At 41.6% G+C, this 27,546-nt stretch overlaps 2 protein-coding genes across 2 annotated transcripts; one reads left to right on the top strand and one right to left on the bottom strand.

The window, feature by feature from the left end:
- The first annotated feature begins 11,699 nt into the window (after nucleotides 1-11,699).
- Nucleotides 11,700-13,087, top strand: LOC105047038 (uncharacterized). Its single transcript, XM_010925822.4, has one exon. The coding sequence runs from the start codon at nucleotides 11,818-11,820 to the stop codon at nucleotides 12,667-12,669; it is 852 nt and encodes a 283-aa protein (XP_010924124.2). The 5' UTR covers nucleotides 11,700-11,817; the 3' UTR covers nucleotides 12,670-13,087.
- Nucleotides 13,088-26,223: 13,136 nt separating this feature from the next.
- Nucleotides 26,224-27,015, bottom strand: LOC140858742 (uncharacterized). Its single transcript, XM_073260048.1, has one exon. The coding sequence runs from the start codon at nucleotides 27,013-27,015 to the stop codon at nucleotides 26,224-26,226; it is 792 nt and encodes a 263-aa protein (XP_073116149.1).
- Between the last annotated feature and the right edge of the window lie 531 nt (nucleotides 27,016-27,546).

The following is a 27,546-nucleotide window of genomic DNA, read 5'->3' on the forward strand; positions in this document are numbered from 1 at the left end:
TGTAGTCTGTGTGGATTCTAGTACCCATTAAGAATTAAAGTAATTTCTCGAATTGGAGGATGAGGCTACCAGTTCGTAAAATATTGGGAAAAAACTTTAGACTAAAGTCCAAGTCTTTAGTATTAATTTATGTACTAATAGAGGTCTCGTTTTCCTTTAAGCAGCTATGGCCACTACCCTGTCGCTTCGGTCATTATTAGATAATGACAAGCTCATGGGACCCAATTTCGATAGCTGGTATCGAAAATTGAAAATCGTCCTTGAGCATGAACGGATCCTTTATGTAGTAACAGATCCAGCACCTGAGGAGCCAGCTCCGAACGCTAGTAAAGCGATCCGAGACACTTACTTGAAGTGGCTCAATGACCGCACCACCGTTCGATGTATTATGCTGGCAGCAATGAATGACGAGTTCAGCCGAAGGTTTGAGAACGCCCAGCCACAGGAGATGCTTCAAATGTTGAACGACTCCTTTGGCACGCCTGACGATGTTGAAAGGCACAAAACTAGTTGTGCTATTTCCAATGCTCGGATGAGGGATGGGGCTCAGTCACTGATCATGTACTGTATATGATCGAGATGATTGAGCGCCTAAGCAAATTGGGCTTTCCTCTGCACGAGCAGCTCGGTAAGGATGCGATCCTTAATTCCTTGCCCAAGTCCTTCCTCCCATTCCTTACTCATTTTCGAATGACAAAGCCTGCAGTAAACTACCACGGATTGTTGGGGTTGCTGCAGAACTTTGAGAAGGATCACCAACTCCATAAGGAGTCGGTGAATGTAGTGGGAGGGTCTTCTTCTCGTCGTCAACCCTTTGGGAAGGAGAAGAAGAACAAGAAGAAGAAAAATAAGAAGGTGCAATCTCATGCTGGGACAGTAGCACGGGGTCAGACCAAGAAGCGCAAGCATGACCAGAGCCAGGCGGAGTGCTTCTTTTGCAAGAAGCACGGGCATTGGAAGAGGAACTGTCCTCAATACATTGCCTCCCTGGACCCGAACAGGCCAAAGAAGAAGCAAGGTAATTATATGATAACTCCTTGCAACTTTTCGATTTGTGATACTACTGCCTGGGTATTGGATACCGGAAGCCCTTATCATATTTGTAATTCGATGCAGGGTCTGCAGGTCAGTAGAAGATTTGATGAAGGCGAGAGGTTCCTGAATGTTGGAGATGGAAGCAAAGTTCCAGTTCTAGCTTTAGGAATCATGAGTCTTGTAATCAATTCTCGTAATGTAATTCTGAGTGAATGTCACTATTGTCCAAGTTTTTTATTAAATATTATTTATGTAGGCCTTTTGGTCATGTACGGTTATGATTTTTTAATAAAAGAAAATATTTGCAATATCATTTTGAATGGTGTTACAATATTTGTTGGACAATTAAATAATGAATTTACTTACTATCACAGCCTGTTAATGTGGTTCAAAAATTCGGTAAACGCTCTAGAATAGATAATGTGTCAGAAGTCTACCTTTGGCACTGTAGGCTAGGTCATATCAATAAGAATAGGATAAACAGGTTGGCTCAAGAAGGAATTCTTGAAGTTAGTGATTGTGAATCACTTCCAACCTGTGAGTCCTGTCTTCTTGGAAAGATGACCAAGTCACCTTTTACTGGAAAAGGTGAGCGAGCCAGTGAACTCTTAGGTCTGGTACATTCTGATGTATGTGGACCTATGAGCTCAAGTGCAAGAGGTGGATTTTTCTACTTCATAACCTTCACAGACGACCTATCTAGGTATGGGTATGTCTATTTAATGAAGCATAAGTCGGAATCATTTGAAATGTTCAAACTATTCCGAAATGAGGTAGAAAAATAAATGGAAAGTGTATTAAAACTCTTCGATCTGATCGAGGAGGTGAATACCTTTCCAATGAGTTTCTGACGTATCTAGGGGAGAATGGGATTCTCTCTCAGTGGACTCCTCCTGGAACACCACAGCATAATGGTGTGTCTGAAAGGAGGAATCGGACCCTGTTAGACATGGTTCGATCCATGATGGGGTTTGCTGGTCTGTCGATCTTCCTCTGGGGATATGCGCTCGAATCGGCTTGTTACCTTCTAAATAGAGTTCCGAGTAAGTCTGTAGCCAAAACGCCATATGAGATATGGATAGGACGTAAGCCAGTACTCTCGCACCTTAGGGTTTGGGGGTGTCTGGCTTATGTTAAACGTTTAATACAGACAAGCTTGGACCTAGGTCTGACAAGGTAATTTTATAGGGTACCCAAAAGAGACCAAAGGGTATTATTTCTACCTTGCTGATGAGCAAAAGGTGTTTGTCAGCCTTAAGGCAATCTTTTTAGAAAAGGAGTTCCTTAGTGAAGGAACTGTTGCCTCTAAAGTCGAACTTGACGAAGTTCGACAGGTGAAAAAACCGACACATGTTACTGAACCTGAACCGGATTTGATTAGATCAGATCCGGAGCCAATTGATTATGCACCCTTAAGGCGGTCTGGTAGAGTACCACATCAACCGGACAGATACTATGGTTTCTTGGTCCGGGATGGTGATCCTATCGAACTTGATGAAAACGATGAGGATCCGATCACCTACATGGATGCAATGCAGAGACCTGACTCTGAGAAATGGCTAGAGGCCATGAAATCCGAAATGGAGTCCATGAAGGTCAACGATGTGTGGACATTGGTTGACCCACCCGAAGGAGTAAAACCCATAGGGTGTAAGTGGGTCTTCAAAAGGAAGAGGGGCGCAGACGGAAAGGTGGAGACCTATAAAGCCCATCTGGTTGCCAAGGGATATCGTCAACGTTATGGTATAGACTATGACGAGACGTTTTCTCCTGTGGCAATGCTCAAATCCATTCGGATTATGCTTGCGATAGCTGCCCATCTGGACTATAAAATCTGGCAGATGGATGTGAAGACAGCTTTCCTAAACGGAGAGCTAGATAAAGAGGTGTATATGATACAACCTGAAGGGTTCACATCCACAGATGAGTCTAAGGTGTGCAAGCTACAGAGGTCCATTTATGGACTTAAGCAGGCATCTCGGAGTTGGAACATACATTTTGATAGGACGATCAAAACGTATGGCTTCGTTAAGAACGGAGAAGAACCCTGCATTTATAAGTGGGCTAATGGTCCAGCAGTAGTATTTCTTGTATTGTATGTGGATGACATTCTCTTAATCGGGAATGATGTCCCTGCATTACAGGGAATAAAGATTTGGCTATCGTCACAGTTCTCCATGAAGGATCTGGGAGAAGCTTCCTACATCCTAGGGATGAGGATCTATAGGGATAGATCCAAAAAGTTGCTTGGCTTATCCCAGTCCACGTACATTGATACTATGCTGAAAAGGTTCAGCATGGAAAATTTCAAGAAAGGCTATCTACCGATAGGCCATGGAATTTCTCTCTCGAAGAGGGATTGTCCGACAACACCTCAAGAGAGAGAGCGTATGGATAGGATTCCATATGCTTAACAATGTGGGATCTATCATGTACGTCATGACATGTACACGACCAGATGTGGCATACTCACTAGGGGTAGTGAGTAGATACCAATCTGATCCAGGAGAGAATCACTGGAAGGTTGTTAAAACCATCCTGAAGTATTTGAGAAATACTAAGGACCAGTGGCTTATATATGGTGAATCGGACTTGAGACTTATAGGGTTTACAGACTCTAGTTTCCAGTCTGATCGAGATGATAGCAAGAGTGTGTCAGGATTTATTTTTACCCTTAATGGTGGGGCTGTCTGCTGGAAGAGTTCCAAGCAGCACACTGTGGCTGATTCAGTATGCGAGGCGGAGTATATTGCTGCATCAGATGCTGCCAAAGAAGCAGTGTGGCTGAGAAAATTTATCATCGAGCTCGGAGTAGCACCCTCCCTTGTTGGTCCAGTTCTGCTCTACTGCGACAGCTCTGGAGCCATTGCTCAGGCGAAGGAACCAAAGGCACACCAGCGGACGAAGCATATTCTGCGCCGCTACCATCTCATCCGGGAGATCATGGATCGAGGTGACGTCGACCTTCAGAAGATCGACGAGAAGGAGAACCTGGCCGACCCATTCACTAAAGCCATTGCGGTGAAGGAGTTCAACGACTACAAGTCGAAGATGGGTATTAGATACTGCACCGATAGGCTTTAGGCCAAATGAGAGATTGTTGGGAATAGTGTCCCAAAGCCAATCGTCAGCCTGTTGACGGTTGTGCTCCTTTTGTATTAGTACATGAATTATAAATAAATAAAAGTTATTTTGATATTTTTTCATCACAAATGTTTCATCTTCTAATGAACTCCTGTGTTGTGGTGAAGTCCTTAGGACTATTTAGACTCGACAAAGGAGGATTTGTCGTTTAGTCCTTAAACATGTTCGCGACCAAATGATACGTTGTTACCAAGGACGACAATATTTATCGAGCATAGGTCGTTGTGTGCCATATGGGTTGGTTGTCCTCATAACCAAAGAGTGTGGAGACATTGGTATGGCATACAGGTGAGATGTAATGGTACATCTGCACTGAACGTGACCAACTCCGAAGCTATTTCTGCTGTCAAGATTTGCTCCGATGGGATATGGGTATAAATGTCCCTCCGACCTGAGACCGCCACGGTGACTTGCAAGCAACTCACTGCACTTAGGCACTGGACTACCTGAAGTTCTAATTCAGTGACGGAAAGTTGCTGGGTGTAGTCAAGTACTTGACTTGTCGGTGCGTGTGTCAAGATGGGATTGACCACTCCAGTTTAGGAGCTGTGTACAGTCGTGTTTCAATTTAGCAAAATCTTGACCAGGGTAGTCCTAGTGAGGAGTCACAGGACTAATTGAGTTGAGCACGATTCGGATGATATCATCAGGGTTGACAGTTTAACCCTGAGTCATCCTAAACACAGGGGTCAAAAGGGATGAATTATACGGTAACCATATTCACGTAGGTTCTGAATGTTGTGATTGTGATTATTCGACCTATCCGATCGTCGGGTACCATTGCTAGATGGTCACTTAGATTAGTACAGAAATTGGTTCCTGTGCTACCGGCTTAGGTTCGAACCTGCGGGGTCACACACATTAGAGGTTCCTTTCTGATCTGATGGCTGATTATGATCTTATCTATCTGGAACTCTATGATTGAGAATTAGGATTCTCTAATCATGAGTTCCACACATTTTGGGTACCGGGGTCAAAATTTTGAATTTCGAATTTTGAATTTGAACTCTTTGATCAGGGTTTCATATCGATGGTCTCTGATGCCTGATTGCCCATCGGATTTGGACTCAACATTTATGAGAGATTTAATTAGTGATTTAATCACTAATTAACTCAATTTGATTGAGTAATTATTTTTGGATCAAGTCCAATTGAATTGGATTCAGTTTGGATTGACCCGATTAGGTTAAATGTTGACCTAATCGCTAAGGTGGTTTAGTCCCTGATTTGATCAGGGGTTAGGTTTAGTTAATTCCTGATTTGATTAAGATTTTATTAAGCCTAATTAAGCCTAATTATGTTGGGTTTAATTTGGTCTAATTGTGCTCAACCTATTTTAAACTAGGTTGGCTCAATTTGAATCAAACCACCTTGTTTTAAATTCCCTGCGTCACCCAACTTCCTTGCACCCATTTGAATTCACGAGAAGAAACTTCTCGTGAAATTTTTCTCACACAAACCCTTCCCCACGTCCTAATTTGTGCACCATATGGATGGATAAAATAATTAGTTAGCCATTCAAATTCAAAGCATGTTTGAATTTGAATGGATAACTTATCACTTGCCCTTTCATCCTTATCCATTTTGTGCGCCACATTACTTACACGAGAAAAGGTTTCTCGTGAAACTTTTTCCACGCACAAATAGCCACGCCCCTTCTCTTCTCACGCCCAAAAGGATAGGGATAAGTTGGTTTTCGTTTGAATTCAAATTTGATTTGAATTCAAATGTGTAACCTCTTGTCTTTATCCTCTCACGTGGATAAGACACGTTCGACATTGTTTTAAAAAGAGGAGAAAGGTGGGACGTGCGTAGAAAAATTAGGAGAGAAACTTTGGGGCGTGAGGAAGGCTTCTGCGCAAGGTGAAGGTCCAAAACCTTCCGAGAGAAAAAGAAAGAAAAGAGAGAAAATTGGGCGCAAGGTTTTTGGTGTGTACCCTAGGGTTTCTACCTAGGGTTCGGGAAGTGAGATTGGTGTGCCACGAGTGTCGTGAGTCCACCAAATTTTAGAGAGAGATCCATCAGCCTCTCAAGTAACTGTGCAGATGATCCAGAGCATCCGAGAAGTCGGCACACATCGATCGAAGGAGTTCGATCAACATCTGCCATCAAAAGGGTAAATCACGAACTAGCATTCGTGAGGAGCTGATCAGATGGGAGCTTCGTGTGGACGATCCGCAGAGGCCAGACAGTTGGGTGGCTACGACGTGATGATCAGAGCCCTCCGACGGTGATCAGATTGCGGTGATCGACTACCGCAAAAGGTGATGTGTTTTGAACACAGTACTGTAAAACGTTTACTGATTCAAATTTGAATTTCAAATTTAAATGCATGCTGTTGTATCATATTTAGATCCTAGTGTAGGGTTAATTAGTATTAATTAATGAGATTAATTAATAATTCCACTGTAAAATAGTAATTTTGAAAAAGTTTTAAAATTACCATTTTGCCCCTGCACTAAATTTTTCGCTTCACAAATAGCGAGAAAGAAAATGATGGTTCAAGCAGTTTGAGTTTGTGCATTTGATGATTCTAATGGTAGATTCATGCGAAGGAAAAAGATTTTTTTTTTCTTGCGAAAGGTGCAACCCCTTCTCCCTATAGTGATTGTAATATTGGATCATATAACTTAAAATCTATGCTCAAAATTATTTGATTACCAAAAAAATATTCATTATTGCAACAGTGATATCACGTCAAACCTATAATAAATCAATAAAAATTTTTAATTCATCAATTTTTATTTATTTTATTAATTTTTATAAATAATATTTTATATTATATTTTATTTTTTATTTATTTTTAATTATTAATGGATTTGTTAGAACGGTGACGTGGTGTCACCATTGCAACAAAAATGTACTCCTGGTTGGCTCTCGCGAAATGCGATAAACGGTGAATTCACTTCACCATCATTGTACGGCCATACTCAATCACAGGCCAAAAAAAAAAGAAAAAAATCCTCAGGCAATCATCAACCGTCCTTTATCCTTTCGGGGGTTCCTAATGTTAGGATTTGACGTCTCGAGATTTAGCCCATATTGAGTCCACAGCGAGGTTCGCGGTGAAAAATGGAGTCCAACAAGACCAAGATCACCTAAATCGGAGCTCGAATGGAGGAGATACGAGCTTCTAAAGTCGGCACAAAAATCGAGGCGGTGGAGGACCGCTGGCGACCGACGGCCGGCGGCAGCCGCGTGGCCGCAGGCAGTGGCGCGCGGGACGCACGACCCAGGCCTGCGCAGTGGGGGCCCGTGGCCCAAGCAGGCGCGCAGGCCGCGCGCAGGCGCGACCAGGCCCGAACGCGCGGGCCGGCCCAGGCCAGCGGCCTGCTGGCCCTTTGCCCCAGTCCACCGTGGACCGGGTGGTCCACGGCATGGCTTGTGGACCGCATGGGCATTTCCCACACATTTCTCGCGGTCCACGGTACTATTCCATGGACCGGAGCGCGATCTAAGGGCCCAGGGGGCTCCCGATCTTGATCCGACGGTCTGGGGTTATCTGGCTTTGTTTAGGACTCCTGATCCTTCTCTAATTATGTTTTAAACCGTGCTTAACCCTTTAAATAGGGCTGTGCGTGAAACAGAGAGGTGTGGTTGGATTTTCTCGCTGCCGTACGAACCAGAGGAGAGAGAGAGGCGTGAGGCTGCTGTGAGAGAAGGAGTAGGAGGCTCCTGGACAGCGGTCGCCAGGCTTTTCAGGGGTTCAGGGGGGTCTCCAAGAGAGAGAGAGCTTTTGTGAGGGAAACTTCTAGTGAGAGAGAATTGGGTGTACAAGGGTTGAGGGTAAGGTCTCCTCTTGTAAAAATTTCTTTTTCATAGTGAAGTTTGCATGCCCCGTGGAGGCGAGCCTTTTTGTGGCTGATCCACGTATTTTGATTATTTTTTCTTTTGTTTTGTTTCTTCTTTCTTTCTGCTGCATCGCGTGGTACTGAAAGGATCTTGGGAGGTGGTGTCCTGGCCAGACATCCACCCAACAAGTGGTATCAGAGCAAGGCGGTACAAGGACGCAGATTGCAGTGGTGGTGAGCAAGACTGAAGATGGAGAAAACAGGAACAATCAAGATGGAGATCAACAAGTTCAATGGTAAGAGTAATTTCTCATTATGGCAGGCAAGGGTGAAAGACGTGCTCATCCAATAGGGGTTGATCGATACTCTCTTGTGCAATGAGAAGCCGACCACCATGGAGGTGCAGGATTGGAAACGGCTACAGATGCAGGCGGTGAGTACCATCCGCATGTACCTGGCGGATGAGGTGGTGATCCATGTGCTGAGCGAGACTTCCCCAACGGTGCTATGGTCGAAGCTCGAGGAGTTGTACATGACGAAGTCTCTCACTAACACTCTTTTCCTCTGGAGGCAATTTTACCAACTGCAGATGACTGAGGGACAGAGCGTGCAGGAGCATTTGAGCCACTTCCAGAAGATCCTCACCGACTTTCTCAGCGTTGGCGAGAACGTTGAGGAGAAGATCAGGGCGCTGGTTTTGCTGGCGTCGCTTCCCTCTTCGTACGAGTCCTTGGTGACTGCTCTTCTAGTGGGGAAGAGCACTACCAAGATGGACGAGGTCACCGTAGCGATACTCTAGAACGAGGTTCTCAAGAGAGAGAACCCAGCTTCGAGCTCAGGTGGGATAGCTCAGCTTTGGTGGCTTCTGGAGGTGCAGGAGGCGGTAGACGGAGTGACAGGAGATCGCAACGAGGGCGGTCCAAGTCCAGGAGGGACTTGAGCAAAACCAGGTGTTACCGGTGTGAGGAGTTGGGGCATCTAGCCAGAGATTGCCCTCAACTGAAAAATCGGACGGTGGCTGCTGTAACGATGGCCGGCAGTGATTTAGATGGAGATGTCTTTGAGATATCTGACGAGGTATCTACTTCTTCCCAGCAGTGGATATTAGATTCTGCATGCCCCTATCATGTATGTTGCAGAGAGGAGCAGCTTGACTCCCTGGAGAACAGTGAGGGCACTATATATCTGCCGGATGGATCGAGCTGTGCGATCAGAGGCATTGGGACGGTCAGCTAGAGGACACATGACGGTGCAGTGAGGAGATTGGGGGAGGTCCGATACATACCCGATTTCAGACGGAATCTTATCTCACTTAGCAGACTGGATTCGAGAGGCTACAGGACGGTAGCTGGTGGAGGAATCCTGAGGGTGCTACGCAGCAATAGGATTGTGCTGGAGGGAAAGAAGGGGAGCAGAGGACATTATTACCTGACAGGGAGCCCAGTGCGAGGTGGAGCTTCGGGAACCAGGTGGAGCCCAGAGCGAGGTGGAGCTCCAGGAGGCGGATCGGGCACGAGACAGGAGACTTGGGAGGACGAGAGGCGACGTCGCAAGGTGAGATTCCTATTGCTGCAGGACGATGCCCCGAGCAGATCTCAGGTCAGGAGGAGCACAGCATACGACGGAGATGGGATCGAGCAGCCTGGCTCGACTCCCATGTTTGCCCATCCATGATCAGCAGGCGATTGCCCCAAGGCATGGGGCAAGGAGATCCAGAAGCTCTCGGAGTTTGGAGGATGCCGAATATCGAGTCGAGGTGGAGATTGTTAGGATTTGACGCCTCGAGATTCAGCCCACATTGAGCCCACAGTGAGGTTCGCGGCGAAAAACGGAGTCCAACAAGACCAAGATCACCTGAATCGGAGCTCGGATGGAGGAGATACGAGCTTTTGAAGTCGGCACGAGAATCGAGGTGGTGGAGGACCGCCGGTGACCGGCGGCGGGCGGCAGCGGTGCGGCCGCAGGCGGTGGCGCCGGGACGCGCGACCCAGGCCGGCGCGGGATGCGCGACCCAGGCCCGCGCGGTGGGGGCCCGTGGCCCAGGCCCGTGCACGCGGGCCGGCCCAGGCCAGCGGCCTGCTGGCCCTTTGCCCCGGTCCACCGTGGACCGGGTGGTCCACGGCTTGGCCTGTGGACCGCATGGGCATTTCCACTCGTTTCTCGCGGTCCACGGCACTATTCCGTGGACCGGAGCGCGATCTAAGGGCCCAGGGGGCTCCCGATCTTGATCCGACGGTCTGGGGTTATCTGGCTTTGTTTAGGACTCCTGATCCTTCTCTAATTATATTTTAAACCGTGTTTAACCCTTTAAATAGGGCTGTGCGTGAAACAGAGAGGTGTGGTTGGGTTTTCTCGCCGCCGTACGAACCAGAGGAGAGAGAGAGGCGTGAGGCTGCTGTGAGAAGGAGCAGGAGGCTCCTGGACAGCGGTCGCCAGGCTCTTCAGGAGTTCATAGGGGTCTCCAAGAGAGAGAGAGCTTTTGTGAGGAGAACTTCTAGTGAGAGAGAATTGGGTGTACAAGAGTTGAGGGTGAGATCTCCTCTTGTAAAATTTTTTTTTTCATAGTGAAGTTTGCATGCCCCGTGGAGATGAGCCCTTTTGTGGCTGATCACATATTTTGATTATTTTTTCTTTTATTTTATTTTTCTTTCTTTCTGCTGCATCGCGTGGTACTGAAAGGATCTTGAGAGGTGGTGTCCTGACCAGACATCCACCCAACACCTAACTTCCTACATAACTAACTTCCTACTGGATTCTAATGTGACAATTTATCGCATCGCCTTCATATAAAAAGAGGTCACAAAAGGATCCTCAAATATTAATAGGGGAGGGGCTCAATTCCAGAGAACATACGATATGCTCTCATTTTCTCTCCTTTTTACATTCTGTTGCTTTTAATATATTCAAACTCTGACTAACTTAAACATCGAAGGATCTTCTATTAGAAACTCCAAACAAGCGTAAAATTTTCTTATAGGTTCTCCTTTTCAATATTTTGGTCCCTAAATGATGTCCAACCTTGACCATATCAGCATTAGCGTCAAATCTCATATTGGATAACACACCACATTACCCCCTTATATTTCACCAATTTCTGATTGCATGCTATCCATCATGTATATGCTCCAGGATTTGCCCTAGTTCACCATGCAATAATTTCTCCTTCCATAAACCCATGCTTGGATCATCAAATAGCAAGAAAGAAAACGATGGTTCGAGCAGTTTGAGTTTGTGCATTTGATGATTCTAATGGTAGATTCATGCGAAGGAAAATGATTCTTTTTTTCTTGCGAAAGGTGCAACCCCTTCTCCCTACAGTGATTGTAATATTGGATCATATAACTTAAAATCTATGCTCAAAATTGTTTGATTATCGAAAAAATATTTATTATTGCAACAGTGATATCACGTCAAATCTATAATAAATCAATAAAAATTTTTAATTCATCAATTTTTATATATTTTATTAATTTTTATAAATAATATTTTATATTATTCTTTATTTTTTATTTATTTTTAATTATTAATGGATTTGTTACAACGGTGACGTGGTGTCACCGTTGCAACGAAAATGTACTCCTGGTTGGCTCTCGCGAAATGCGATAAACGGTGAATTCACTTCACCATCATTGTACGGCCATACTCAATCACAGGCCAAAAAAAAATGGAAAAAATCCTCAGGCGATCATCAACCGTCCTTTATCCTTTCGGGGGTTCCTAACTTCCTACTAACAAACTAATCTTTTCCTCTCCTTCCTCCGACCTCGCACAGTCCCTCCCGCTCATCCTCGGTGGAGAGAAAGTAGAAAGGCAGCGGCGCTCCGATCGACCCCCACCCGAGCCCACGATGGAGAGCAAAGGCGACGATGTGCTCTCCAACCCTAGCGACGCTCCCAAGAAGGACCAAACCCCAACCCTCGATCAAGATCAAGAAGTCGACGAGGAGGGGAAGAAGGCCGGGCTCGACGCCGATGCCGACTCTGAGGGCACCATCAACCTCCTCCTCGACGAGATCCGAGCCCTCAAGGCCGAGAAACGGGAGCTCGAGGTCCGGCTCGACGACGCCTGCAAGGAGCTCCACCGCGTCGAGACGGACCAACGCTCCATCGCCGCTCATGCCCATGTCCTCGAGGGCAAGCTCGCCGGCACCCGGAGGGACCTCGCTTCCACCTCCGAGGCCTTCGAGGCCTTGGCCGACCACCTGAATCGCGCCCTCAAGGATCTGGAGGCCGACAAGGCCGAGCTCGCCGATGCCAACGCCATGCTGGAGGCCGAGATCTCCGCCCTCGAGGTGCGGCTCCTCGCCGAGGTCGAGGTGAAGGAAGTGGAAGTCCCAACTCTCCAGACAAGGGCCAATGTTCTGGAGACGAGGGTGATTGGCCTTGCCGAGGATCTGAGTCGCTCAAAGAAGCGGGCGGAGGCGGCCGTGAGGGAGAAGGTCGTGATCCGGGAGCTGCGGGAGGAAGGCCTGGAGCAGGAAATTAAGGCCCTCGAGGAGACCAAGAATCGACTGGAGAGGGAGCTCGCTGGAGTCCGGTCCCAGATCGAGGGGCATCTTGAGATACAAAGAGAGCATGATGCTGCTGTGGCGGGGACCACGAGGGCTATCCAGCTTCTTCGGGTGGTGGCAGGCGTGGCGTCGCTGGGAGCACTTATTGTGGTGGGTGTGACGGTCTATGACCTTCGCATCGTCAGGTAGAGGTAATGCGGGGCTCGAGAGTTATGAATTCTTAGTGCTTTCTGATCAGGATTTTAGTTGCTACTTTCTTTCTTGACGGTCATTCTATTGAGAGTTTTAAGGATTACAGATTTACTGCCTCAAGGTTTTGGATATGTACATACACAAACAGTTTGATATCTTTCATTGAAGCTTTATTCTTAGTATGGTTTGTAGATGGAAACTGGGAGACAAAGAAGGAGATTGATGTTGTGGCAAAACAGTTCTTGCTAGCTAGGTTTTATCTGTTGTTTTTGGTGATTTTTCTGCTGATAAGAAAATTGTAGCCAGATTTTTGTGGCAAAACACGCAGTTCTTGGTTCACTTTTGATACCTCAATGTTTTGATGACTATGATTTCTTTTAAACACTGGAATGGAACTGGATGGAAGAAAAGGAATGATATTCCTGAATTAGGTCTTCATGGAACTATCTTTTTTTCACAGCTTCCCGAATGGTTGGTAACTTGTTGAATTGTATCCTTGGAATCTTTGCATAGTGATTGGCAGTTTCTTGGTAGTTTGATGCATGATATCGCACTGCGTATATCCTCCCTCTCAGTTGAAATTCTAAAACGTCATTCCAATTCTTTACCTTGTCTTTAGATTTAAATTTCTAATTAATACCTTCAGTCTGATGACGAAACTTTGATGTTTAACTATATATGACTTCTCGATAGAAGGTAAGCCAAGGTACATGGCCCTTTTTAAGTAGATGACACTTGAACTGGCAGGTGAGTATGACTTGTTTTGCTTAAAATCAAGAGAGTCACCTCAAAAGAAAGATATGCATGTGAGGCAAGTGATTTGTAATGTGTTTACCGCTAATCATTGTCCTTACCTGAAAGGATCAACACCTTTTAGAACAGTTGAAGTATAATTTTAGGCGTTTGTTTTACCTTTTAAACGTTTATACTGTCATTAATGTTTTTATTACCGTTCCTAAACGTTGGGCTATGTTTTTATTATCATTTTTTGAATGTTGGGCTCCTAATTAAGAATTTAGTTGTGTGAATGTTGGGCACCTAATTATAGAGTTTAGTGGGCTTAATGGGCCTAAACGGTCAGATGTATGACTGTAAAAATGCCATCTTGAGATCTAATCCACATGCTCAATTTCTTCTCGGAGCCTCTCTTTCTGCTTTCTACTTTCTACTTTCTAACCTCTTTTTCTATTTTTCAATCCCTTTGCTTTCCAACTTTCTATTCTAATTTTTATTTATTTTGTTGGATGCTGAAAGCATCTCCATCAATTTCTTCCATAGTCATATTTGTAGACGGAGGATCTCAGTCATATATTGAAGTGATTTTTTCAAATTTTTTTGCATGAAGGACAAAAATACATTTCAAGGCAGTGTTGCACATGCTTCCAAGTTTATTATTTTTGTTTTAGTAATTTATTTTTTGTAATCTTCATTACTTGTTTTATAATTGTACAATAAAAAAATTAAAAATATTATTAGTTTTTTTAATCTGCATCCGAAATTTTAATTATAAGCTTTCTTCTAGCAATTATTTGGCACAATTTCACTTGCATATCTTTTCCTTTTATATGTTATATCAATGAAATTTAATTTGTTAATTTCTTGAACCAAGGCAATATTTCCAAATGTTGCATTGTTTTCTTCTTTCTCAGTGTATGCTTTAGTCATTTGATTTGCAGTTATGTGCCATTGTTCCATAGGTTGAAATTTATGAGATGGTGCAACCAATTGTACTTGAATGATTATCTAATCTCAAGTAACATTAACACAGTTTGTCTTCATAACGTGGAAATTTTTTTTCAATATCAGGATACTACTTTATTTTAAATGTTCCATGTATCTTTTATGTGATCAGTTTGTCATCCATTTTCTTTTTATTGGCGTAAAAACCTAAACAACAAAACAGTTATTACGTATGTACATGAAGCTTTAATATGATTACACAACTCAAGTAATGTTAGCATTTATGGAGCAGCTGCAGATGTCATTATTACGAACCGATCACCATGACTGTGCATTTTCCGAATTTGGATGAATCCATGATCTACAATTACTGTCGATTATTACCTTTCCTAGCATAACCTTACTCAAAATTAATACCACAAAGATAAATAATTTTTGAAGCTCCTTAATTCCACCTGTGGACATAATCTCTCTCTCTCTCTCTCTCTCTCTCTCTCTCTCTCTCTAAGCATGCGGTACATAGACTTTTGGAGTCTATAGGGTATTATTTTAGATAGAGCTCATGCAATTACTTGCAGTCATGCTTGATGTTCTTCTTGATTTGCAAAACCTTCTAAACAAAGAATGACCAGATTGGTGTATCCTTGCATGTAAGTAGTGTTGTTTATTGAAATGGATGTGCATGGGTTGCCTACCCTCCAATGCACCAACTTATATTTCTTTTCTTATAGATATGTGCTGGAGATGGACAACAAGATGGGCTACTCATGACACGGCCCGACCCATCTCGTCAACTACAGCGAGGGACCGTGCCTGGCACGGCCCATAAGAGAGGGGCCGGAGTGGGATAAGATTTTTTGGCCCGCAGCCCAGGCCCGACACGGCCAATAAAAGCCTAGGCTAGCATGACCCGTGGGCCAGGCACGACACGGCACAGCCCGCGTACCAGCTCGGTTCTCTTGAAATGGACCGTGCCCAGACACAGTCCGTTTAAGATTTTTTAAATTTATAAAAAATATATATAAATAAATTAAAAAAAGTTATAAGAGACTAAGAATTTAAATATAAAGCCACCTTGTTAGGTGAGAGGTTTGGTGTGGACCCCTACCAATTTATTAATAAATATCAAAATAGTATAAGAAGAGAGGGGGGCTAGGCCTGACCTTCAGAGTACAATAAGGAGAGAGAGAAAAGAAAAAAAATTATAGAGGTAACTCATCTTAATAATTAAAAAATTTAATATAATTAATAAAAAAAGATAAAATCGTACTAGCTTATCTTTTCTCTCACTGAACTCCTTCAAGATCCTCTCTCTGCTCTTCTGTGCTAGCTTGATAAAAATCCTACTAATTGTTGGTCTCATTTGTGCCGTCTTCATCAGAAGATATAGTAGAATGTCCACCTTTATCTTGAAGCCTTGCTTCCGCATTGAACCAATTTTTGAAGCAGAGCAACATCTCCACTGTCTCGCCGGTCATCGAACTTCTCTTTTCGTTAAGAACACGCCGACCTCCACTTGCACTCCTCAGTAACGACCTCCTTTTGTGCTCCTCGATAAGTATCTCCTTTTGTGTAGCACATGAAGACTTGCTAAATACAAACTAAAAATTAAATTACTAGAATACTTGCAATATTGCTAGAAGAGAGAAATAGTAGTAGTGGGAATGAGAGAAAAGCAGATTTGCTGTGGTGAGAATGGGAGAGGAGGGGGCTATTTATAGGAATCCATAATTTTTTTTTCAAAATATCCCTCAAAATAACCGTTTTATGGCTGTTAGGAGGGGTAAAAAGATAAAAAAATCCTGAAAATAGTCATTTTTAGCCGTTATGGGTTGGAACGGGCCGTGCTAGGCTCGTTCCATAATGGATCGAAACAAATCGTGCCTGGCACGGCCCATTTGTAATTTTTTTTTAAAAAAAAAGAGATCCATGAGCCAATAAGCTGTGTCAGGCACGATCCATCACCCATCAAGCCTAGGGCCGTACCAAACTTGGGTCTGAGGCTAATTATGCCATGCTTGGTATGGCCCGGCCTAGGCCCACGGGGCTGAGGCTAATCGTGTTGCGCCACACACGACCCAGTATCTTTCACTAATATGTACACCCAATTCTTTGATGCTTAGAATGTGCAACTGAATGTGATTATGGTGGAAGATGCAGTTTTTGGGAATCAAAATTGATGATGACATAGATGCACACTTGGTTATCTGTTCTATCATATGGTATCTTTGCAGCAATCTCATGTATTTGGAAGGTGACCTCCGAAACCTGGTTTTTGTTTTACCTCGATCTTTCAGTAGCTGTAGTTCCCATCTATTCTGTCCACTATCAGTGTCTGATACTGTGGCAACCCAGTTCTTTACTGATTGTCGGTAATATGTTGCTTAATACATTAATCGTTCAATTAATATGATTTCATATAAACTCTTGAATGGAAATGTATAAGAGAAGAGAAATGGCATTCCTGAGTTGGTCTTCATGGTATTGTTCTTTTGCAATCGCAAATTGACAATACGTGCTTTTCAGTTTCTTGAATGGTTGTATAGTACCCGGCCCATGTAGGCCTTAAACCCAGCCCATAAAGTCCAACAAAAAAAAAAAGAAAAAGACTCCCGTAGGGAGTCTTCTTCTCCCGATCGACTCCTAATCGGAGTCGAAAACTTTATCGAGGAGGAGTCAAACTCCTCCCCTTTGGCTCTATTTAAGGGGAACACTTCCCCCTTCCTCCCATCGAGAAATCTCAGAGCGAAATGGCGAAGATCGCCAGAAATCGTCCGTGAAAACCATCACCGTGCTCGCCGTGATTCCTCACCGGAGAGGTCGCCGGAGCTAGAGGTAAGCATATGGTTCTCTTCCTCTCCTTTCTCCCTTCCTTCCCGTGCCAACGTGCACACTCGCCGGCGATCGAGGTCACCGAATTTTGTTAAAATAAAGGTTTGATTTTTTTTTTCTAATTTTTGGGACGCCGGTGGTCGCTCCCAGCCACGATTTCGGGTTCCTTTTGACGGCGGTGCGCTCTCCTCCGGCTGCCAGCCATTCCCGTGCCGACCGGCCGTCGGTCGGCCAACCTTATGAGGGGACCTCACGGTCCCCTGTTTCACTTGTTTCACTCATGGGAGGCCACGGGAAGAAGGAAGAAGAAAAGAAAAAAAAGAAAAAAAAAAGAAAAAAAAAAAGAAAAGAAAAAAATAAATAAATAATAAAATAAAAATAAGAAAGAGTTTCTCTCTCTTCCTTCAGTCTGAACCCTTATTTTCTCTCTCTAAAATATTGGACTTTCTCTCTCTACTTTCTCTCTCTAGATTTTTCTCTCTCTAGACTATTTCTCTCTTGATGGATTTCTCTCTCCAAAGTTATCCTTCTAAGATTAGCGTAGTGAAAGGCTTCATTTTGATGATTTTGATCGAGTTTAGTGAAAAATCTGATTCCAAGTGGGATTTTGATTTAGGATTTGTTAAGATTTAATTTTGAATTAAAATTAATACAAGGATATAATTTTGAATAATAGGTACTGAAGAATCTCCTAGAATTTAGTCGATCGGTTCACTCGGTGGTCTATGAAGGTAAGTAATGAATCATCTTCTCGAGATATTTCATATTTTTTTTGAAAATAAATAATTATTCTTTAAAATTATGCATGATTTATGAAATTGTGTTTTGAACGAAAAGTGCTTCTGAAATACTATGAGTTTATTGATTATACATATGTTCAATAGAAATTATGATATGTTATGATACAAAAGTATTTTGATACAGATCAGATTTATTTTCTCAGTCTAACTATGTTTCAGTGGGCTCCGCCAATGGAGATTATACGTGGGTACTCAGTGGACCCTGTCAGTGGGGATTGTGTGCTGGTATTTAGTAGATCTGCTAATAGGGGTTGTGCGCTAGTATTTAGTGGACTCTGCTAGTGGGGGTTATGCACTGGTATTCAGTGGATCCCGTCAATGGGGGTTAAACGTTGGTCATAGACGAGACTGTTGAGTTACGAGTGTTTTGAATTGAATCGAATTTATAATTATATTATATGTGAATATTTGAAAAGATTGGATTTATATTAAATCAACATGAAATATATTTTTATCTTTATTTACAGTATTATTCTTGAAAATTATATAATATCTAAAATATCTAGTTGAGATATTTGTTACTTACTGGGTTGTCTAGCTCATTACCTTTTTTTTTATTTTTCAGATTCAGATAATTAATTGTGAGCGTAGGAATTAATATTGGGACAGAGCTTTTAAAGGTGAGATTTAGCATTGTCAACTTCATTGAACTTAAATCTATTATTTTATTTTTAGTGAAACTTTATTAGATGTAAAATATTTGATTTAATTACTTGAATTAAAGTTGAATAATAATTATTTAAATTTATTTCATTGTGATGCATTGATATCATGATGAGATGCCTTGCATGCTTATGGAGAGAGTTTTTCATAAGTATGCGGTGGTTGCCGCGACCTCCTGCTCATAATTTCGGGCTGAGGGCATGACAATTAATATGGTATCAGAGCATAAGTAGATAAACTATATGATATATAGAATCAGACATGAGTGTAGGTGGGTAGACACTAGGGATATTAGGACAATAACACATACTGATTATGATATAATTTAGAAACTTAAATTGACACAAGTGTACTAATGGACTGAATTAGAGTACGCAATGGGAGCATAGTGGTCTGAATTGTTCTCAAACTGATCGAAACAGTAATTTGATTTGATAGATATTATGATGAAAGATATGATTTTGAAATTAGAGGATGATATGATTTAACGTAAAAGTAATCTGAATTTTTGAGGACTTAAGTAAGAAAAATTTCGAGGACGAAATTTATTTTAGGGGGAAGAATGTAGTACCTGGCCCATGTAGGCCTTAAACCCAGCCCACAAAGTCCAACAAAAAAAAATAAAGAAGACTCCCACAGGGAGTCTTCTTCTTCTTCCGACCGGCTCCTAATCGGAGTTGGAAACCTCATCGGGGAGGAGTTAAACTCATCCCCTCTAGCTCTATTTTAGGGGGGGACCCTTCCCCCTTCCCCCTTCCTCCATCGAGAAATCTCAGGGTGAAACAGTGAAGATTGTCAGAAATTGCCTGTGAAAATCATCACCGTGCTCGCCATGATTCCTCACCAGAGAAGTCGGCGGAGCTCAAGGTAAGCATATGGTTTTCTTCCTCTCCTCTCTCCCTTCCTTCCCGTGCCAACGTGCATGCTCGCCGGTGATCGGGGTCGTCGAATATTGTCAAAAATAAAGATTTGATTTTTTTTCTAGTTTTTGGGATGCCGGTGGTCGCCGCCAGCCACGGTTTCAGATTCCTTTTGATGGTGATGCGCTCTCCTCCGACCGCTAGCCATTCCCGTGCCGACCGGCCGCCGGTCGGCCAACCTTATGAGGGGACCTCACGGTCCCCTATTTCACCCATGGGAGGCCATGGGAAGGAGGAAGAAAAAAAGAAAAAAAATAAAAAGAAAATGAAAAGAAAAAAATAAATAAATAAATAATAAAATAAAAATGAGAGAGAGTTTCTCTCTCTTCTTTCTCTTCTTTCAGTCTGAACCCTTATTTCTCTCTCTAGAATATTGGATTTTCTCTCTCTACTTTCTCTCTCTAAATTTTTCTCTCTCTAGACTGTTTCTCTCTTAATAGATTTCTCTCTCCAAAGTTATCCTTCTAAGATTAGCACAGTGAAAGACTTCATTTTGATAATTTTGATCGAGTTTAGTGAAGAATCTGATTCTAAATGGAGTTTTGATTTAGGATTTGTTAAGATTTAATTTTGAATTAAAATTAATACAAGAATATAATTTTAAATAATAGGCATCGAAGAATCTCCTAGAATTTAGTTGATCGGTTCGCTCGGTGGTCTGTAAAGATAAGTAATGAATCATCTTCTCGAGATATTTCATATTTTTTCTGAAAGAAATAATTATTCTTTGAAATTATGCATGATTTATGAAATTGTGTTTTGAACGAAAAGTGATTTTGAAATATTATGAGTTTATTGATTATACATATGTTCAATAGAAATTATGATATGTTATGATACAAAAGTGTTTTGATACAGATCAGATTTATGCTCTCAGCCTAACTATGTTTCAGTGGGCTCCACCAATAGAGATTATACGTTGGTACTCAATGGACCCTACCAGTAGGGGTTGTGCGCTGGTATTTAGTGGATCCTGCCAGTGGGGGTTGTGCGCTGGTATTTAGTGGACCCTGCCAGTAGGGGTTGTGCACTGATATTCAGTGGACCCCATCAATGTGGGTTAAATGTTGGTCATAGACGAGGCTGTTGAGTTACGAGTGTTTTGAATCGAATCGAATTTATGATTATATTATATGTGAATATTTGAAAAGATTTGATTATATTAAATCAGCATGAAATATATTTTTATGTTTATTTACAGTATTATTCTTGAAAATTATATAATATCTAAAATATTTAGTTAAGATATTTGTTACTTACTGGACTGTCTAGCTCATTTTTTCTTTCTATTTTTCAGATTCAGATAATTAATTGAGAGTGTGAAAATTAATATTGAGACAAAATTTTTAGAGATGAGATTTAGCATTGTCAATTTTATTGAACTTAGATCTATTTTTTTATTTTTAATAAAATTTTATTAGATGTAAAATATTTGATTTAATTATTTAAATTAAAATTAAATTATAATTATTTGAATTTATTTTATTATAATATATTGATATCGTGATGATATCTTATATTTTATAGGTTGTAACTTGAATGCTTTTGAATTAGCCGCATCCTGCCGTTTGGAGGATTGCACGTGGGTTGGAAGGTCTTTGGCGGACAGCCATATATTTAATTAGTTATCACTTATCAATTTAAATTTCAGAACCCCGACAGCCATATATTTAATTAATTATCACTTACCAGTTTAAATCCCAGAACCTCACTCTGGTTTGCCACACACCCCCCCCCCCCCCCCCCCCCCCCTGTCTTTTACACTAAAACACTATTAGAAAGCTTAATTAGAATGTCTAACTAATACCTTTAGGCTACGAGAAATATACTGTTAAGTATATGATTTTATTCATGGAGAATAAGCCCAGGTGTGTGCTTCCTTCATCAGCAGATAACAGTTGTAACTGGCAGAGCATGATCTTGTTTGCTTAAAATCAAGAGTTTCATTAACAGAAATATGTCTCTGAGGCAGTGGAATGCAATGTTTGTAGCACAGCTGAAGTATGATTCTAGACACTGTTTGATTATTAAACATGTCGGTAATTAGCTAGTAATATCATCTGTCATCAATCATTTTTATCAAGTGCCAAAAGCCCGAAGCACTGCGTTGAGTTATGATCGGTTCATCTTGATGTATTTAAAATTAAAGAACATCGGCAAAATGGTGTTCCTTTTTTCTTTTTCATCTTTTTGATGTTGCTTTGTGTATATGACCTGAATTCGGTGTCCTCTCACGGGTCTCTATGCGTCACTTATTTTCCTTTCCATCCATGGATCTTCGGTTGGATTGTACAATCATTGCCACGCGTGGGTGATGGTTTGATTCCGATGAATGTCACCTTCAAAATTAAATAAAACTATCTTATAACCCCTACCACGGGTACGATTTTTTTAAAAAAATATTTATTTTATTAATTTATTAATATCTATCTATATACATTTCAAAAATAATTAAAATAATTAAAAAATATATTTTATATATAATATAAATTATAAACTATTTATAAATTATTTTATTTTTTAAAATTAGGGATTTCTCACGGGCCTCTTACCATCTAACTCTTCTTAATATCTCGTTCTCTTTCCATATTAGCATTCGTGATGGCAAATATGACGTACACATATCAAACGGAGGCTCTACCAATACAGTCTGATGGCTTTATTCTTCCAAGGAACATAGTTTCAGTGCCATTCATCGTTCTCCCATCTTTCCTCTCCGAGAAGAGTACCTCGGCAATCCAATTCTTAGACCTTCTTGTAAAAGAAAAGCCTGAGAGATGCAGGAAAAGGAGGAGAAACATAAAAAAAAAAATAGAGAAAATATCTTTTTCTCTTATATTTCATTATGATATGTACATTCATATATAGAGATGAAGAAGAGAGAAACAGACAGGAAATTGGAGAGATCACGGTATCAATCACGTGATCTTCCTAATTCAAAAACATGCCATAGTAATTATAAAATATTCTAGGCAATATTCTAGACAATGTACATTCCTAATATTCTGTAATATGCCATTGTAAAAAAATATTCTAGACAATGTACATTCCTAATATTCTGTATATTCCTGATATATAGGCAATATACATTCCTAATAGTCCCCCTCAAGTTGGCGCATAGAGATTTCGAATGCCCAACTTGCATAGAATCTCTTGAAAATGATCACAGCCGAGAGCTTTGGTAAAGATATCTGCAAGCTGACAATGTGTAGGAACATATCGTGTAGCAATGTCTTGAGATTGTAGTTGCTCTCTGACAAAATGACAATCAATTTCTATGTGTTTGGTCCGCTCATGAAACACAGGATTTGCAGCAATGTGTAAAGCTGCTTGATTTTCGCAATAAAGGAACGTGGGACCATGATGTGAAACACTGAGGTCGGATAAGAGGGCTCGAAGCCATAGTAATTCACTGATAGTGTGTGCCATAGCCCGGTGTTCGGCCTCTGCAGAGGAACGAGACACTGTTGTCTGCTTCTTAGCACGCCAAGAAATCGGAGCATCTCCTAAAGAAACATAGAAACCTATAGTAAAGCGCCTTGTCATAGGACATCCTGCCCAGTCTGCATCACAATAGGCATATAACTGAAAGGTGTTGACACTTGAAAAAAATATGCCTTGACCTGGAGACCCTTTCAAATATCGCAAAATACGGAAGGCTGCATCTAAGTGTGGTTGCCGAGGAGATTGCATAAACTGTGTCAGAACATGCACCGAGTATGCAATATCAGGCCTAGTGATAGTCAAATAAATGAGTCATCCCAGCAATCGACGATATGGACCTGGATCATCAAGTAGTTTTCCATCATCCGCCGTGAGCTTGAGATGTTGCTGCATAGGAAATTTTGTGGGCTTGGTCCCAATCATTCCGGTCTCATGGAGAATGTCAAGAGTATATTTTCATTGTGATACAAATATGCCGAAGGTGATCGTGCCACTTCTAATCCAAGAAAATATTTTAAGTTGCCCAGGTCTTTAATGTGAAACTTGTCTTGCAAATATTGTTTCAGTGCCTGACATTTCGAAGGGTTATTCCCTGTAATAATCATATCATCCACATAAACAAGAATGGCAATGAAAGAGTCCTCATCCTGTTTGGTGAACAAAGAGTGATCGGCTTTAGATTGAGTACAACCATATTGGAGCAAGGAGTGGGAGAACTTTTCAAACCACTGTCTTGATGCTTGCTTGAGTCCATAAAGAGACTTACGCAACCGACAAACACGTGTGTCACTTGGTTTTAGAAATCCTGACGGAGGTGTCATGTATACTTCTTCATGAAGATCGCAATGAAGGAAAGCATTGTTGACATTCAACTGATGTAACTGCCAATGTTTAGCAGAAGCAACAGCTAAGAGACACCATACTGTAGTCAATTTAGCCACCGGAGCAAAAATCTCAGTATAGTCAAGGCCTTCTATTTATGTGTATCCCTTTGCCACTAACCGAGCCTTGTATCGCTCAATAGAACCATCGGCCTTGTATTTAATTTTGTATACCCATCTCGATCCAATGGGTCTCTTTCTGAGTGGTAGATACTCCAAAGTCCAAGTGCCATTTTGCTGGAGAGCAGTGAGCTCAGCCCCCATTGCTTCTCGCCACTTAGGATCCTTAACGGCTTGAGAAAAAGTTTTAGGTTCTTTATGAGAGGTAATAGCTGAAATAAAAGCTCGATGGGAAGCATTAAGCTTAGAATAAGTAAGGTAGCAAGAAATAGGATAAGGCTTACCTGAGGTCACTGAATTGGCGGATGTGTCCGGGGGTCTCCCCACTCCTGGGGCATCGACAATGTAGTCCTGTAATCGAACGGGTTGCTTCCTATCTCTGATGAGCCATAAATTAGGTCCAATGGTCTTAGAAGGTGAAGCCTGCTCAGGAGAGATAGTATCGATTACATCAAGAGTCTTGTTCAAACTTGACATTTGGTTCGAATCAATGGAATTGGTTTGTGTTTGATCTGACTCATGAGAAAGAATAGGGTTTGAAATCTGTCCTTGGGTCTGACCCAAATTAGGTACATGAGGTAAATTATTGGTTGCCAAAGGAAATCCCACATCATAATCAGTCTGATTTGGTTGTGAAAAAGAAGGTATAATAGAAAAAGAAGGTAATGTTTGAGAATAAGGAAACGTCTTCTCATGAAAGATAACATCACGTGAAGTAAATATTTCTTGAGTTTCAAGGTTATATACACGATAGCCCTTTTGACCAAGAGGGTATCCAACGAACACACAAGTACGAGAACGAGGTTGAAATTTATCACTGGACGTCTCATGCACATAACAAAGGCTACCAAAAACTCTCAGATGATCATAGGTGGGTGGTTTATGAAATAAGAGTTCGTAGGGACTCTTGCCATTCAATTTTGGTGTAGGTGTCAAGTTAATTAAATAGGCGGCAGTCAAAACACATTCTCCCCAAAATGACACAGGCAAGTTGGCTTGAAATCTTAGAGCACGGGCAACATTTAATAGATGTCGATGTTTACACTCAACCACCCCATTTTGTTCTGGTGTCCCAACACAAGAAGTTTGTGATATAATCCCATGTTCTAGAAGATATGATTTCAATGGTCCGGCTACAAACTCTTGAGCGTTATCACTACGTATGTGTTTAATGTTGGCATCAAAATGATTTTTGACCATAGCATGAAAATTAACAAAGCATTGGTATGCCTCGGATTTTCTTTGTAATAGATAAACCCAAGTAGCCCTGGTGCAATCATCAACAATGGTGAGAAAGAAATGAGCTCCCGTGTGTGATGAGGTGCGATATGGTCCCCATATATCAATATGAACTAAATTAAATGGTGAAGTAGATTTATTAATACTCAAGGAAAAAGGCTTTCTTGTCTATTTTGCACGATAGCAAATGTCACAACAATTATTTATGGAATCAAAAGAAGTATTTGAAAGAAAAGGAACAAGTTTCAAACGCTTGTAAGAGTAATGTCCTAACTGAGAATGCCAGAGATTAATCGAAACATTGACTTTATTTGTCCGTGCAGGACGTATTGCCAAGCCTTTAAAGTAGTAAAGACCATCCCGAAGTTCACCCAATCAGCTTCCTCGTGGCAAGGTCCTGTAGAGCACAAAATGTGGGAAAGAAGAGAACAGCACAATTAAGTTCTCGAGCAAGTTTGCTTATGAAACAAGATTGCAAGTAAAATTAGGAGCATATAAAGTACGATGCAAAGTAATAGCATTGGTCAAAGTAACATCACCATATGAATGTACAGGCATATTGACTCCATTAGGTAAAGTATCTGGGAGTGCATTGTCAAGAGGTTCAATATCATGAAGAAAGGACTTACAAAAGGTTAAGTGTTCGGAAGCACCACTATCAAGGATCCAAGAATGATGAAAAGAATCAAGAGATGCTTTACCAACAAAATTTATGATACTTTGAGTCTTATCTTGTCCAAGAAAGGAAATAAGTTGCTGATATTGTGTAGGAGAAAGATCCGGTATTGGAGAGATTCTGTCTGTATTCAATGGTGTAGTAGCATTCACGGCAACCCCTCCTTGGTGCTGACTACCGGTCTCGGCTCCATTGCCTCTACCCTTAACTCGATCTTTGGATTGCTATCCAGGTGGGTACCCGATTAGCTCGAAACATCTATCACGGATATGTCCTGTCTTCTTGCAGTAGTCGCATCAAAAATATTTTTTATTCCTTTCCTTGGAGCCGATCTCTTTATTCGCCCTTTCTGTCATGGGCTTAACAGCGAGAGCCGTGGCTTCGGATTGAGAAGTTCGAACAGCGATGACTTTCTTCTGCTTTTCACCTCGAATCAATAAGGCATATGCCTTATTAACTGTTGATAATGGCTCCATGGACAGCAGCTGATCTCGCAACGTGTCGTAGGAGTCCTTGAGACCAAAAAGAAACTGATGTAGTCTCTCTTTTTCTTTCTCAACTTGGATCTCTCTAGTGGCTCCACACGAACAAGTCGGCACCTTGGAATAAGCCGTAAGTTCCTCCCACAAGCCACGAAGATGGCCATAATAAGCGGCAATAGTCATATCATTGCCTTGCCTGAAACTCCAGATTTGAGTCTTTAACTCATGAATGCGATGAGCATTACCTTGAGAGTATCTTTCCTCAAGATCGACCCAAATATCTCGAGCACTTTCAAAAAAAGAGATGCTATCATAGATTTCTGGTACAACAGAGTTGTAGATCCATGACATCATCATTGAATTGCATGTATCCCAGAGAAAATGATTCCGCAATCCATCTATAGGTCGTGCAAGTGTCCCATCAACGAACCAAATTTTTCGTTTGGCTCGAAGAGCAGTGATAATGGCCCTTCGCCATGCAGGATAGTTTGGTCCCTTGAGTAGAGATGTCACAAGGGCATTCCCAGGATTCTCTGAAGGTGAGATGAAATAGGGAGATGCCGGATCATGCGCAGCATTTAAGGTCGATGACGAACCATCCACCATAGATTCGATTGTGGTGCTCTGATCGATTTGATCGGACATGTTGATGAGGACAAGATGTAGCAACTATTTGCCTCCAGCTACGTGCAAGAGGACGCTTCAGCAACAACCTGCTGTAAGTGCTTAATCGAGGAAAAGACTTGGATCAATGGCGACCCTGCTCTGATACCATGTAAAAGAAAAGCCTGAGAGATGCAGGAAAAGGAGGAAAAACATAAAAAAAAAAAGTGGAGAAGATATCTTTTTCTCTTATATTTCACTATGATATGTACATCCATATATAGAGATGAAGAAGAGAGAAACAAGCAGGAAATTGGAGAGATCACGATATCAATCACGTGATCTTCCTAATTCAAAAACATACCATAGTAATTATAAAATATTCTAGATAATGTACATTCCTAATATTCTGTAACATGCCATTGTAAAAAAATATTCTAGACAATGTACATTCCTAATATTCTGTATATTCCTGATATATAGGCAATGTACATTCCTAATACTTCTATTCAAGAGAGCCAAAGATAAAGTTGG

Source organism: Elaeis guineensis, chromosome 6 (assembly GCF_000442705.2).
Source record: "Elaeis guineensis isolate ETL-2024a chromosome 6, EG11, whole genome shotgun sequence".
NCBI classification, from domain to species: domain Eukaryota; kingdom Viridiplantae; phylum Streptophyta; class Magnoliopsida; order Arecales; family Arecaceae; genus Elaeis; species Elaeis guineensis.